Source organism: Orussus abietinus, unplaced genomic scaffold, assembly GCF_000612105.2.
Source record: "Orussus abietinus isolate OABI.00-Male unplaced genomic scaffold, Oabi_2.0 scaffold130, whole genome shotgun sequence".
Classification (NCBI taxonomy): domain Eukaryota; kingdom Metazoa; phylum Arthropoda; class Insecta; order Hymenoptera; family Orussidae; genus Orussus; species Orussus abietinus.
In genome coordinates, this window is record NW_019394315.1 from 156,715 (window position 1) to 171,795 (window position 15,081).

At 35.0% G+C, this 15,081-nt stretch overlaps 3 protein-coding genes across 4 annotated transcripts in view; 2 read left to right on the forward strand and 1 right to left on the reverse strand.

The window, feature by feature from the left end:
* The first annotated feature begins 446 nt into the window (after positions 1-446).
* Positions 447-10,542, forward strand: LOC105697839 (DNA polymerase epsilon catalytic subunit A). The gene is made up of 28 exons (XM_012421533.1): positions 447-643; positions 718-841; positions 1,091-1,309; positions 1,394-1,620; positions 1,729-1,969; positions 2,101-2,417; positions 2,493-2,739; positions 2,822-3,374; positions 3,467-3,908; positions 3,982-4,219; positions 4,335-4,688; positions 4,764-4,978; positions 5,041-5,224; positions 5,306-5,632; positions 5,769-5,984; positions 6,057-6,292; positions 6,437-6,638; positions 6,719-6,894; positions 7,044-7,213; positions 7,315-7,651; positions 7,805-7,994; positions 8,106-8,269; positions 8,336-8,624; positions 8,732-8,842; positions 8,975-9,237; positions 9,359-9,491; positions 9,640-9,851; positions 9,965-10,542. Exons 1-28 carry the CDS (start codon positions 558-560, stop codon positions 10,278-10,280), a joined length of 6,789 nt encoding a protein of 2,262 aa, XP_012276956.1. The 5' UTR covers positions 447-557; the 3' UTR covers positions 10,281-10,542.
* LOC105697840 (ATP synthase-coupling factor 6, mitochondrial) lies at positions 10,480-11,904 on the reverse strand. Its single transcript, XM_012421534.2, has 4 exons — positions 11,752-11,904; positions 11,260-11,408; positions 10,976-11,106; positions 10,480-10,757 (listed from the first exon to the last, which is right to left on the reverse strand). The coding sequence occupies exons 2-4, from the start codon at positions 11,400-11,402 to the stop codon at positions 10,732-10,734; spliced, it is 300 nt and encodes a 99-aa protein (XP_012276957.1). The 5' UTR covers positions 11,403-11,408; positions 11,752-11,904; the 3' UTR covers positions 10,480-10,731.
* A 451-nt stretch (positions 11,905-12,355) lies between these two features.
* Positions 12,356-15,081, forward strand: part of LOC105697843 (ETS-like protein pointed) — an 86,352-nt gene continuing 83,626 nt past the window's right edge. Inside the window, exon 1 of one of the 2 annotated variants that reach the window (XM_012421543.2) lies at positions 12,356-12,636. The gene's annotated coding sequence lies outside the window, so the exon portion shown is untranslated. Of the gene's footprint in view, positions 12,637-12,679; positions 12,832-15,081 lie in introns of those variants that run through there. The other variant, XM_012421544.2, reaches the window with a different exon arrangement.

Consider the following 15,081-nt stretch of genomic DNA (forward strand, 5'->3'; position numbering starts at 1 on the left):
CTTCCATGTGATCTTTGCCAGACCGTTTTTATGAAGATGGAAATAAATAAATATGTTTCAATATATTCGCATCTACATATACTAAGCATTTAAGTGGTTGTTACCTGCTTATTACTTGAAAGTACTTTTATTATTATTTTTTTGCAAGATCAGTGGAATATCCGTAATGATTTTAAAGCTCATGAAAGTTAATAAAAAGATCAGTTATTCGTAGATGAAGAATTGTTAACGATAAATTGAGCGAATCGATCATTGACTACGGTATACCAAACAAAGAGTAAGGTTCACTTCCTGAATATCAGATGGCGCTAAGCAAAGTATATAAGCCACGTAAATTCTTCACGATGGGCAGCACAAGTCTAAATGGCAAAACTAACTCCATTTCGTATCTATACGATAAACTAAAGTATATGTTTATGATTTTGGCGCGATCAGGCGCGATCCTATAAGCATCACAATGGAGTGTGGGTTCTGTTATAATGGTTGATTGCATTTAATAGTGTTGTGATATTTCTATCCTATTAGAACCATTTTTTTATAGCAATAAAACGTCAAAAATGGCAAGATTACAGAACAGTGATAGATTTAAGTATCAAAAAGCAAATACTAGTAACACTTTCTCAGCTGCAGACAACACATCTAGGTTCCTATTTTTTAATATTTCATATTTACGTCTCATGTTTAAATGAATGCTTATTCGCATTATTTTATTTTCAGAGAAAATACTGCACAAGGAAGGATAAATCAAGTGATAGAGAATATTAGACTGGACAGTTTATATGGTTTTCATACAGTTACTGATGTTAAAGAAAGAACAGGGTACCTTTTGAACATGCACTCGGTAATTAATTAATAAGTATATGTTATTTTAATCATAATTGAACTGTTGATAATATTTATAAATAGAATGAAATATGCTAATCAGTGAAGTTTATAATGTAATTTGTACTTATATATACATATATTTCCTTTTATTTTCATGCCTTGATTAGTAATTTTTAATTATCATAATGTTGGTATAAGTTTATGTGAGGTATAATATTGCATTGGACAATATTTTTATTTAAGATTATTATATTTGTTTATTTAGACCGAAATCATGAATGATGATAAACGACTGGTTAGTGGAGTAGACTATTATTTTTTGGAAGAAGATGGCACAAGATTTAAAGTTTCAGTTCCCTTTCGTCCATATTTTTACATACTCTGTCGTAAAGGAGCATTTCAAGAAGTATCAACCTTTTTATTGAAAAAGTACAATACCATAGTGACCAAAATTGAAATTGTTGAAAAAGAAGACCTGGACATGGTAATATTTTATGTATTTTCATATCGCATTGCATTTTGTTTTTTGTATTAGATTTTTTAATTTTAATCTGTCCTAAATTCATAGCCCAACCACTTAATTGGACTAAAACAGACTTATTTAAAACTATTATTTGCCAATATCACTGATTTGATGAAAGTAAAACGAGATATCATGGCTGTGGTAAGAAGAAACGTAGAAAGGGAAAAGAATAACACATATTACTCCAATTTAATGGCAAGTGCTTTAAATGCATATGATCAACATACTTCAAAAAGAATAATTGATCACATGGACAACATCCTTGACATTAGGTAAAGTAATTGAACTTTCACTACTTATTGCTATTTTGCCAGTATATATTATATCAAACAATGTATTTATAAAATGCATTTCAAGTAAACATGTTTAATTTTATACAGAGAACATGATATTCCCCATCATGTAAGAGTATCCATAGATGCAAAAATATTTGTTGGAACTTGGTATACAGTGAGAACTCAAGGAGTGGAACCACCAATAATTACTCGTAGAGAGGACATTATTGAAACAATAGAGCCCATTGTATTAGCCTATGATATAGAAACTACCAAACTTCCATTAAAGTTCCCTGATGCTAATTCTGATCAAATTATGATGATCTCTTACATGATTGATGGCGAGGTAACTACCCTAGCCTATATATTTTATTGATAGTGTATTGTTAACACAGTCAATGCTTGCACAAAGTATAATTCCAAATATACTGGTATACAGCTGTTAGATATGTAATCCTAATTGTCTTTGTTTGGTAGGGTTATTTAATCACAAACAGGGATATTGTTTCATCTGATATAAACGATTTTGAATACACACCAAAACCTGAGTTTGAAGGTGTTTTTACTATTTTCAATGAACCAGATGAAAAAGCCACCATAAGAAGATTCTTTGATCATATCAATGAAGTGAAACCACATGTATTTGTTACATATAATGGAGATTTTTTTGATTGGCCATTTGTAGAAACTAGAGCAGCTATACATAATTTAGACATGAAAACAGAAATTGGTTTTGCAAAAAATAGGGATGGGGTGTATGCTAATCGAGCTGCTATTCACATGGATTGTTTATGGTGCGTAAATTCAATATAACAAATTTTACATAATGCAATATAAAAAGGTTTAATACTTACTATTTATATGAACAGTTGGGTAAGGCGTGATTCTTATCTCCCTGTTGGTTCACATGGTTTGAAAGCTGTAGCAAAGGCAAAATTAAGATATGATCCTGTTGAGTTAGATCCAGAAGACATGTGTAAAATGGCAGCTGAGGACCCACAAACACTTGCTAGTTATTCTGTTTCCGATGCAGTGGCAACTTACTATTTATATCAAAAATATATACATCCATTCATATTTGCATTGTGTACGATTATACCTATGGAACCTGACGAGGTAAATTGTTACATTAATTAATTAAAATCCAGTACTGATTTTAAATAATGACTTTACCATCATATTTTTATTCTTTGTTAAGGTGTTACGAAAAGGTTCTGGCACTCTCTGCGAATCACTACTAATGGTACAAGCATTTCAAGCAAATGTTATATTTCCTAATAAACAGGAGTCTGAATTTAATAAACTGACAAAGGATGGACATGTATTAGATCAGGAGACATATGTCGGTGGTCATGTCGAAGCTCTGGAATCAGGTGTATTTCGTGCTGATATTCCATGCCGCTTCAAGTTGGTACCAGAAGCTGTAGATATTTTAATCAACAATGTAGAAAATACTTTGAAGCATGCAATAGAAGAAGAAGAAAAGGTTCCATTAGATATGGTTTCAAATTTCGATGAAGTGGCCGACGAAATTCGTAATAAATTGGTGCGTTTAAAGGAACAACCATTCAGAGTAGAGAAGCCTGTAATTTACCATTTAGATGTAGGCGCTATGTATCCAAATATTATATTGACTAATCGACTGCAACCATTTGCGATCGTGAATGAAACTGTATGTGCTTCGTGTGATTACAATAGACCAAATGCCCTATGCCAAAAGCAAATGCAATGGACGTGGAGAGGAGAGTGTAGTAAGTAAATGTCTAGAGATGAATAGATTTTGTTTATTCTATCTATATATGGCTAACAGATTCATGACATAACATTTGGTAAAATGTTTTAGTGTCAGCTGGTCTAGGGGAATTTCAAAGGATACAACAGCAACTAGAGATGGAAAAGTTTCCATCTTTATTTCCTAATGGTCCTCGGCGAGCGTTTCATCAACTATCCAAACAGGATAAAGCTGCATATGAGAAAAAACGTCTGACAGAGTATTGTAGAAAAGTTTATAAAAAAGTTAAAGTCACACGCACAGAAGTGAAGACCGAAACAGTTTGTCAACAGGAAAATTCCTTTTATGTTGACACTGTACGAGCTTTCAGAGACAGAAGATATGAATATAAAGGATTAACAAAAGTGGCAAAACAGCAAGTTGCTGCTGCCATAGCTAGTGGCGATGCAGGTGAAATTAAATCTGCCAAGAATAGAGAAGTGTTATACGACTCACTGCAACTTGCTCATAAGTGTATTCTTAACTCGTTTTACGGATACGTAATGCGCAAAGGGTAAGACATAAATTTATTTAATTTCTGCTGACTTTGCTGCAAATCAATAAAATTGAATTGTCTTTTAATCCAGAGCACGTTGGCACAGTATGGAAATGGCTGGTATTGTGTGCTATACTGGCGCACACATAATTATGAAAGCCAGAGAAATTATAGAACAAATTGGTCGTCCATTAGAACTGGATACCGATGGAATTTGGTGTATATTGCCTGCTTCTTTTCCAGACAATGTCATTGTTAAAACTCAACATCCGAAGAAATCGAAATTGACCATCTCTTACCCTAATACCGTGTTGAATTTCATGGTGAAGGTACATAGAATTACATTTTGATATCGTTTACATTCTTGGACGATGCGTTCAAGAATGCATCATAGAATTTTAAGAATATACGTATGCAGTTATGATTTTCTTTGTTTTGTTATAGGATCAATTCACTAACCACGTTTACCATGAACTAACAGACCCAGAAAATGTAACTTACAAAATTAGAAGTGAGAATTCTATATTTTTCGAAGTAGATGGTCCTTATTTAGCAATGGTTTTACCAGCTGCGAAAGAAGAAGGGAAAAAATTGAAGAAACGATATGCAGTGTTCAACTTTGATGGATCTCTTGCAGAATTGAAAGGGTTTGAAGTTAAGAGGCGAGGAGAACTTCAATTAATTAAGATATTTCAGTCTTCGGTATTTGAGTCTTTTTTGAAAGGAAATACCTTAGAAGAGTGTTATCAATCTGTAGCTAAAGTTGCAGATTACTGGTTGGATGTATTGTACAGTAAGGTATACATACTTCTTAAAATATAGATGAAAATTTATAATGACTTGTTAGAAGAATTGTATTGAATTGCATTTTAGGGTGCTAATATACCAGACTCTGATTTACTTGACCTTATATCGGAAAATAAATCAATGTCTAGAAAATTGGACGACTATGGAGCGCAAAAGTCTACCTCTATTTCCACGGCTAAAAGATTAGCTGAATTTTTAGGAGATCAAATGGTAAAGGATGCAGGGTTGGCTTGCAAGTATATTGTATCAAGAAAGCCGGAAGGTTCGCCAGTAACAGAACGGTAAATAAGCCGTTATTCTTTGCACTTATTTTGCATTTATCTCACTTCATTCTTATTTTTAGAGCTATACCATTAGCTATATTTCAGTCAGAACCTAGTGTGAAGAAATATTATTTACGAAAATGGTTAAAGGATAACAGTCTGCAAAATTTCGATATTCGGGAAGTATTGGATTGGAATTACTACATCGAGAGGTTGGGAAGCACGATTCAGAAAATCATTACCATACCTGCGGCAATGCAGGGGGTATGCATATTAAAGCACAATTTATATATATATTATTAATTTATACGGAAGAAAAGAAATACAATATTTATGTTTGATTAGATATCAAACCCTGTACCAAGAGTTAAACATCCGGACTGGTTACATAAGAAAATAATGGAGAAAACCGATACAAAGAAGCAACAAAAAATTACAGAAATGTTTACCAAAATTCCTAAAAGTACTGCTGACTCCAGTCATGACAGTAGCACAGAAAATACCGAGGACACGGATATCGAAGACGTCGCAGGGAGTTCTCATGAATTTAAAAAACCAGGACCCGTTGTGTCTAAGAGGAAGCGAGACACCTCCTTTGACGACGAAGGGGAAATCAACACAAAAAGTTGGAGAGAAGTTTTAGGCGATCCGCCTCCTATGGGAAAAACAGCGGTACTTTCATTTAATAATTAAAATTTATGCATTACAATTTACACCTATATGTTTGCAATAACATGATAATCTAGAGTTAAATAGACTCGTTTTACTTACACTTATATTAATTGAATGTTGTGTTCAACAAACATAGAAAGAAAGATTATTATGGCTGGAATTTCAAAAGAAAAAATGGGCGTATCAAACCAAGCAGAGAGGTCAAAAACAGAATAAAAGAAGTAGAACATCTTATAACGATTTAGAACGTAAACGCAGCAGGGTGGTCAGGGATCCAAGAACATCAACAGTGAGCGGATTTTTAAGACATGCTCAGAGAAAGCTTCTCAGTATGCCATGGCAGATTATTCAGGTAAAAATCATTTTGCAAAGTTTATTTATATTTTGGTGAAACCGTTTGATTTATATCAAAATTTCGTTACAGTTAGCAGAGACTAATGAACCTGGGATGTTCAGATTGTGGGTGCTTGTGGACCAGGAGTTACACCATCTACGTTTAGTTGTACCTCGCATATTTTATATAAATTCTCGAAAAGCAAGAGAAGAATCTCAACATAACTCAGTTTGGAAGAAATGTTCAAGAACCTTACCTCGTTCTCGAAAAGTGTATCATCTTTACCAGTGTACGGTTCCAGAAGCCGTATTTATTAAAAACAATTCGTAAGTGTAACGACATACTGTTTTATTGTAATTCCTGGTATTTTTAAGTGCTAATTTGAACAATACGTTATTTGAAATTATACATAATTTAACTAATAGTCCAATTTGTCTTATAATGAATTTTGTTGCTCTTATCTGGAACAGGACTGTCATGCAGATTACATCAAAACCCGAAATAGAAGGCATTTACGAGACTCAAATATCTTTGGAATTCAGAGCTATACTTCAACTGGGATGCGTATGCTCCGTGGACAAAGCTGCAGCGCAAACAATAAAAGATGGAGCTGATACTTTTAATTTACTTCAATTACGCTCTAGAACATTGAATGAACAGCCTTACCTTCAGGTATTTTATTCATTACTTTTGCTCCTACCGGTGTAAACAAATATTACCTAATATAATGTTATTCGTTTATTCATTACCAGTCGGGAGTTCTAAAACATATCTTCTTATACCATCATTGGTCATCAAATCGTCAAAGAGCAATGTGGGGACTTTTCCTTGCTCCTATCAAGAAAGGATACATTTTTGTTGTGGACACAGTGAGAACAGATCAAATGCCCAACATGAACACGCTTTACGTTAACGAACGCAATGCTGTGTAAGACATTAAAATTGAATTTATTTAAATTTATAAAAGCATACTGATAACTATGTATAAAGTTCATCGCACGTGTCTTTCAGTTTTATTAGTTTATATACTAACATTACCGTTGGTGGATTTTTAACCAAAACACTATGATATTACAGCTTGACGAAAGAGGCACATTCAAATGTAAAGAATTTACCTGACGCAATACAGTTTGAAGTCAAAATAGAAATTAATTTACGTCAAGTGTATCGTATGCTGCAGGCAGCGTTAATGGCTTACAAAAATGATATGAAAGGCGCAACTGTGCTCATAGTACAATCACCTTTAAGTATGTTCACAGAACTTGCAGCATCCTAATACCTGTATCTAAAACACTTTAGACTTATTGCAATTTTGTTGAATTTACCGAACAATTCTATTGTTTAACAGGTACAAATGCATTGACCACCGAAATGCCTGGATTAACCGACTTTCCTTTAATTAATACTCACGTACGTGATATTGAGAATCTATACGGCAACATTAACTGGCAAAGGGACGGTGCAAAAATTATGGTACAACACTATTTAAACAGCGAGAAAATTATTGAGTTAACGACCGAACAATGCCGATTTTTCCATGCTCCAATTGGAAATTTACCAGTTGACGCAACTTTATTTGGTGCGGATTTGTTTTATGCTCGACATTTACAAAAGCATAATTTCGTGTTATGGTGTTCTCCAACGGAAATGCCTGATTTAGGCGGCAGTGAATCCGACGACTGCAGGTAAAGTAAAATATTCATCATCTGTTTGTGAATATAGATAATAATTATTGTCAATAAGATAGAAATGTAGTTTAAGATATGGATGAACTTACAATATCTATGTATCTATGTATACTCGTATTGAAAATTTGCTTGTGTTTAAATAATTCACAGGTTGCAAATAGATTTTGAAGAGATTTCAATCTGTACAACAAACAGTCCAGGCACTTATTCTAGTGTATGTATGGAACTAGAAATTGAAAGCCTTGCCATTAATGCTTTGTTACAATCCCATCACGTCAACGATATAGACGGCACCAGTTCCTTTGTTGCCTTTCATAGTGCACCACAAATCTCATTACAGGTGATACTTCAAACTTTTATTATTCTTTTAGAAATTTGTAATTACACCGATGTTTTCGAAACATTTTCCAAAAATCACGAAGATATAGAAAATGAACTCAATATTTTGTAGGAAACAATGAGCGGCGAAGAGGGAACCTCAATTCCTAGCTATGACCAGATAGCGTTATGCGCTCCTGCTTTTAAAGTATTAAAAAGTATGGTTAGCGCATGGTTACGAGATGTAACAGAGTACCGAAACATGTTTGCTGATTACCAAATTATCCACTTTCACAGGTAGACAGATATAAACATTGTTGTTAAATTGCTATAGTCTTAAGTATTATATTGTGTAATTTTCAGGTGGTTGCGATCGCCAAATGCACTGCTATATGATCCAGCATTATGGCGTACACTCTACAGCTTTATGAAGAAATTGTTTCTACAGCTTCTTGCTGAATTTAAGAAGTTGGGATCTATAATCGTCTTCGCTAATTTTAATAAGATTATTTTATGCACAAAAAAGAGGATTGCTGCTGATGCTTTAGGATACGTTGAATTCGTTGTCAGTACTATTCGAAACAAGGAACTTTTTCACAGCATTGAAATAACTTGTGAACAATGTTGGGAGTACCTTATTTGGTTAGACTTGGCAAGTATTAAACATTTCAGAATTTTAGAATCATCGCAACATTTGAATATTTTTTCATAATGTAATTAATAACATCACTAAATATCATTTTATACTTGTCTTTTTAGCCTAATCACGCAGGTGTACGGGGTAAACTACCAGGGAGATTGGAGAACAGTCAGAACGATAATAGCAATGATCTTATCAGTCAAATTGATGAGAATGAAGATGAAGATGATGTGAGTGTTACTGGAAGCATGTTAAGTATAATATTACACAAATGGCAATTCATTCCTTAATGTATCAACATTATTTTTAACAATATTAATGTTTCTATATAAATAAAAAGTAACATCTCGTGATGGTTTCAGCCAAAAGTTGTAATGAATTGGAACATAATGGAATATTTACCAACGGAAGCATTTTGTCAAGCGAGTTTTCGTGCCGTTATAGCTGGGTACATAACTGCAATATATCAACATATGTGTAACAGCGATCTTGATGAAGGGATTTCTAGACCAAACCGGCGAAATAGAAACAGTGCAAGTCAGATTCTAGGACTAGGTGCTTTAGAAAGTACTGCTGCGTTTGCCAAGAAGCTTTTATCGGGAGAAATATCTCAAAAACTCTTTCAGTAAGATATTTTGCAAGTATTATAATGTAACAAGTTACAGATTAATAATTGTTGTCATCTTCAAAGGCGTCTTATTTCATAATGTGCTCCACTTTTCGTATTTATGACAACATATTTACAGAATTGTGCAAAAGATCCATAGGAAGCTGCCGGAAAAAGAATTGACTATTCAGGACAATCCTAATTTCGACCTTGGAGACCATGAAAAAGTAAAAATTAACCCTGCTTTAGAATTGGTGAAATCAGTTTGTAAGGTATAGTATAATATTCTAAAACAATTGTCTTCCAAATAGTGTTAACTTTTTTTTTGTTTCATTCCTTTTAAAAATGAACAAATCTTATAACCTTTGGAGACGTGACATTATGTATATGAACCTATACATCAATAATTTTTTATTTTAGGTTTTATCTCTAGACAAAGAAGTAGAACAGGATGTTTGTATTTTGAAAGCTAATCTTCTACGGCTCATCAACATTAGTAGTTTTAGTGATGAAGCCGAATGGAGAGATCCCTGCATCTCACTAGTTTTACCTGAAGTGATCTGTAAAGCTTGCTATCATACTCGCAGTATTGATTTATGTAAAGACAGTTATCGTGACAAAGAAGACAATAAGTATGCAAATTATTATCAACGTGATACGCTTTTAGTTTTATCTCATATAATAGAATTTACTGAACAGTGGACATCATTAGCCGTTGTATAAAACTAACTATAATACTTTACAGATATGTATGGAAATGCCCACTATGTGAAACGAGTTATGACAATGCTGAAATTGAATTTTCTTTATTGGATTTATTCTATCGCAAGAGTACAAGTTACACATTGCAAGATTTACAATGTCGAAAGTGCCTTGAGATAAAAAGGGAGAATATGAATGAGATATGTACATGCGCTGGTGAATTTAAGACGACTTATGCAAGACGTGATTTATTAACGTTTGCAAGAACATTGAGATCTATAGCTGTTAAATTTCAGATGAATATTTTGGTAGAGGCTATTAAAAGCACTAAACTATTTATTCAGACAGACATTAAATGAATTTTTAAAATGCATTTGTGAATAATATGTACAAAATTATTGCAGGGAAAGAATGTTTTTTTTTAAGAGTATGTATAACAAAATTTGCTTATAATTTCAAGTCTAGGAAAGATATATTTAAAATAAATTATTAATGATTAGAAATATTAAAATAATACAATGTAAATATAATCACAAGGAAAAATGTACACAACAGCTATTGGTTTTATAAATTATATTTTCTACTCTTACAATAAAGTATTACTGTTTAGTGAAATGCCAACAATGTGACTTCATATCATTTGCTACATCTTTTACATAACAATGTCTTCCATTAAAATTGCGGCTTTGTAACAAAAAACAAAGAATCTTTATTGATCTTGCTTATCCATCTTTCTATACAATTATACCTTTGACAAGATAATGCCAATGAAAGACATTCCTATAAACAGACGTATCATATAAATGTTGATTAAACTTGTGGATCGATAGTTTGATCTGAAAATAAAATAATGAATATATTAATATTAAAAAAACTTAAGGTAAGGTAAACTGAATTCTCAATAATGAAAATAGTGAAATGAAAGTTACAAAGTAATAAGAACCCATTTTCATATAAAACAATTATCCTATTAAAAAGATGAAGTAGAATAATAAGGGGAGGTCATATAAAAGATGTTTGGAGTAGTACGAACAACTCCCAAATATTAACGTACCAGGGAATTTAAATTGAGGAAATTGAGTCATGTCAGTTCCAGGTCCACCGCCATACTGTCTTGCTACTTTCTCCAATTCAGTTTGTCTTTCTTTCTCTAACTCTGGAGTAGCATCAACTAATTTACCACCACTGAAACATGTTTAATTGTAATATTTACTATGATCAGTTAATCAGGGCTGTTAATTATTAACAATAGTTAAGGCCAGGCAAAATAGATAGTTTCTGGAATCTAATTGGGACAGGAGGAATAAAGTTATGACGCTGTACTTAAAAGATACTTACGCGCTCTTTGATTTATATTCACGAATTTTATCGATGAATAGTTGCTGGATAGGATCGGTAGCTTTCTGTAAAGCTGGGGCGAACACACCCACATTACGTTTAAAGGTTTTTTGTATTCCAAGAGCTGCTCTTCGAGTCAACATGATTGCCTGTAACGAAAATAAATGAAATTAGGGTATATACCATGTAAAGTATATTGACTTAATTATTAATGTCTACAGTACAGATTTACGAATGGTATAAAGCACCATTTAGTACTTCACCATTTATTTAACTTGATATTATAAGAGCTAATCTCCATTAAATTACTATTATGTAATTAAACACATCTTATTTTAAGGTTATAATGGTTAAAATGAAAATCTTTCAATCTAAATTACGAACTGCAATTCGATAACAGCCAAGATATTATATAAATCAGGAAAAACTTGTTTGTAAGAAAGATATATATACAAAACATTCAATTTTATGCAAGTAAATCTTAAATTCTACCTCTTCGAAATTCCTGCAGTAATCAGCTGCCGGAGACCAATATGGCAGGTTCACTAGACTGCAATGAATCGATAATCAAAATAACCACCGAGTTGCGAAATAATACTTGCATTATCAGACAATTACACGCTTCTCTCTTTATCTTGCAATTTAAGCTGACCATACTCTAGAACAAAATTATCATTCATTTTCAACTGACGCCCTAAAACAATGAATAAACCAATGTAGTGATTTTAAAATATGCAGGGCGACCAATTCATTTTATTTTCAATTATGAAATATCAGGACGTAAAGGAAAAAACGGTGAACATTAACAGCTCTACCTATGAAACTATAACAGTCGGGTATAATGTTCATGGAGAGGCTGTAGCATATGATATCGTATGACGAAAAGAGAAGATTCTTTCCCAAGGAAAGGAGGTCGCTTTTTAAATTCCCGCTCCCGTGGATTGGCACTCCTGAAGTACACGAGGCTGGCGCGTCAACCAATGGTGGCGCCACTCCCCCTCCATGCCCGTTCCCCCACTCCGCAGTCGGTCCTAGCGGAAAGGCAGTAACGGGACTGACCAATCGGTCGCGCTATTCGTGAGAGCTGCTGGCCAATTGGCGGGGCGCACCGATTCACCGGGGGAGGTCGGCTCCGCTCTCAGTTTCATTCATGAACGCCGAGACGCAGCCATAATATTTAATTTGTAATCTGTATTGTGTACGGTGCACCGCGTAGTGCTGCCGATGTGCGTGCACCCTTTGCCCTCTGGTTTTCACATGTGACCCCTGGTTTGTGTTGAATTGGTTTCTCCTCCTCGTTGCCGCTGGTGCCTCCCGCGTTATCGTGCTGCTGTTTATCGTCTTTTTCGCTTGGTGAAGCCCCGCTGGAAGCTACAGGTATTTATACGTATATACAAACACAAGCGGCCGGCGAGTCAGTCGAAGTGCGCCGCGCGACTTAACCTCGCCGGCGCTGACGCGATCTTTTGTCAATCTACCCTACAAGCAACTGCGAGTGCCGAGATCGTCGTTAATAGAGATCTTAACTCTTAAAATTTAACCTCCCATGTCAGAAAAATCCGACGAATCACTGTGAGTCTTTTTCAAAATTCCTCTCCAGACCCCGCTCACTTCCCTGTCTTAATTATTATCTATCGAGATATCGACACCCGATTTTTTACCGATCGTTCGCGCCCGCCATAACCTAGCTTCTTTCCTACTCCGATTTTTTCTAACGGAATGCGCGACAGTCCGCGCTTATTTTTACGTTCAGACGTAGGCATTTATAATCCGTGTATGTGAATATTATTCGTAAATAGGAGAGATCGCAATTTGTCCCGAATAATGGTACGGTAAAGCGAGTTTAATTGCGGGATTCCAGAGGTTACTCTTTAGATATGTTAGGTGTATTGAAATGCAAGTATTCTTTCGGACAATTTATTTATGGGATACAGGATACGGGCGATTTACAGACTTGAGGAGGGTTCGTAAGCGGCCCATTGTCGAGGCGTTACGATTCGCGCTGAGGTTTCCCTTGGCACGGCCTTTAGCAGTGTCAGGAGTCACGAAACGCCCGAAGAGAGTGACTCCTGAGAACGCCAGATTCGTTCTCGAGAAACTCTCGAGTGCCGTAGTGGCTCGTGACATAAGTCGACTCCTAGTCGTCGCCTTCGTGATCGGCAGAGCTCGTTTTGTTTTGCGGGAGCAGAAGAGAGCAGAGAGAAACTCCAAGGGCACTTACTCCGTCTTAATTCACCGTCGGGATTAGTGGAATTGTCAGGTCGTAGTAATACAATTTTGATAAGGTAATCACCCGCAAAAAAGGAATTTAGTTCATTGAACTAAATCTTTTGATTGGCCGTATTCGATTAATTTCAAGAAACGTATCGGTTAAGTGAACCGAATTCTCGTTCACTTAACCGTAACTTGTTTGCTCCAATCAATTGAAACGTGTACTTCGATCGCTTTATGAATTTAAATAAAAATATTTTAGTTAGCAAATAAAGCTTAGCTAAATGTACCGGATTACATTTAATATTTGGAGTGATCTACCGCAATATTTGACGCGATCAAGCAAAAGTTATTAACCAAAGAATTTAGTCGGTTGTTGTATCAATAATAGGTATTTCATTATTTATATTTTAAACTGAGATTTATTTTCTAATGTTCAGCGGTTATTGACGTTTCAATGGAGAATAGTTCGGTCGACCAGGCCAGAGGAAACTTCGGACCTACCCTTGGAATGCAATTGTTGAATGCACAGGTGCACTCCTAGTCTGCACTTCTGACATAAAACTTCTGGCATAAAAAGGAGATTGTGAGCTTTGGAACACTTGAAACTGCTTGTACGCGTGTCATGAAGTTATAACTCACGGTTAGAATCAGTTATGATTCACGATGCTCGAGAGTCCGCGGCATGGTAGTATGACCGGTAAAATTATAGTTGCTAACTACGAGTTGTAGCTCCGATAATGGGCAGCATTTTTCCAACACGTAATGGGGAAAAAAATATTTGAACGCGTAAATTTAACCTGCTGTAACGAAATGCTCGCGATTGCCGTCTCGCCGCTTAATTTATTACGCTTTTATCACTTAGACAATGTATATACACAATTGGGTGATGGCGAAAAATACATATTGCGCTCTTTGCGTAACTCGAGGTGTTATCGGGGCTTACGGTGCTTTTATCGCGACTTAAAGACGTATCGTTTTATCGGGAGAGGCGTTAACGGCTTAACTCTACACTCGTGAAATTGGTATATCGCCAGGAATGGCGAGGAATGTTTGTTTCGATCGGAAATCTTTATCGACGCAACATAACGCGCGTTCGATTGAGATAATATTCAATGAAATAAACGAAGGGTGCTCCGAGATATATTTTTGTCCCACGTGGTAGCCTAGGGCTTGCGAACAAAATGATTACGTTATTCTGCAATCAAAAGGTCTTTCATGGCGTATACCCAAAGTTACCTGATTAGGCCAATTTACGTCTACCATAATGCGCTTAGGCCGGACGAAAACGATGAAACTGGGAAATGTGACGGCGGATTATGGTTCATCGCCATCTCCAGTTAAGTAACAGTTAACTCCAGGTTAAAGGAGTCGTGTCTCCGACACGCGGAAAGATACTTCCTCGAATCGATACGTCTTTGATTGGTTTAATTTTAGAATGTCGTTATTGTATCAATAAATATTTAATTGGAATGACAAAATTCCTTGGTTATTAACGTTAAGTCGATATACACCAAATATTGTGGTAGATCACCCTGAATATTAAAGTAATTTGACACATTCAACCAAAACGTTCTCCGAAATGAATCAAATGCGATCGGTCATCCGACG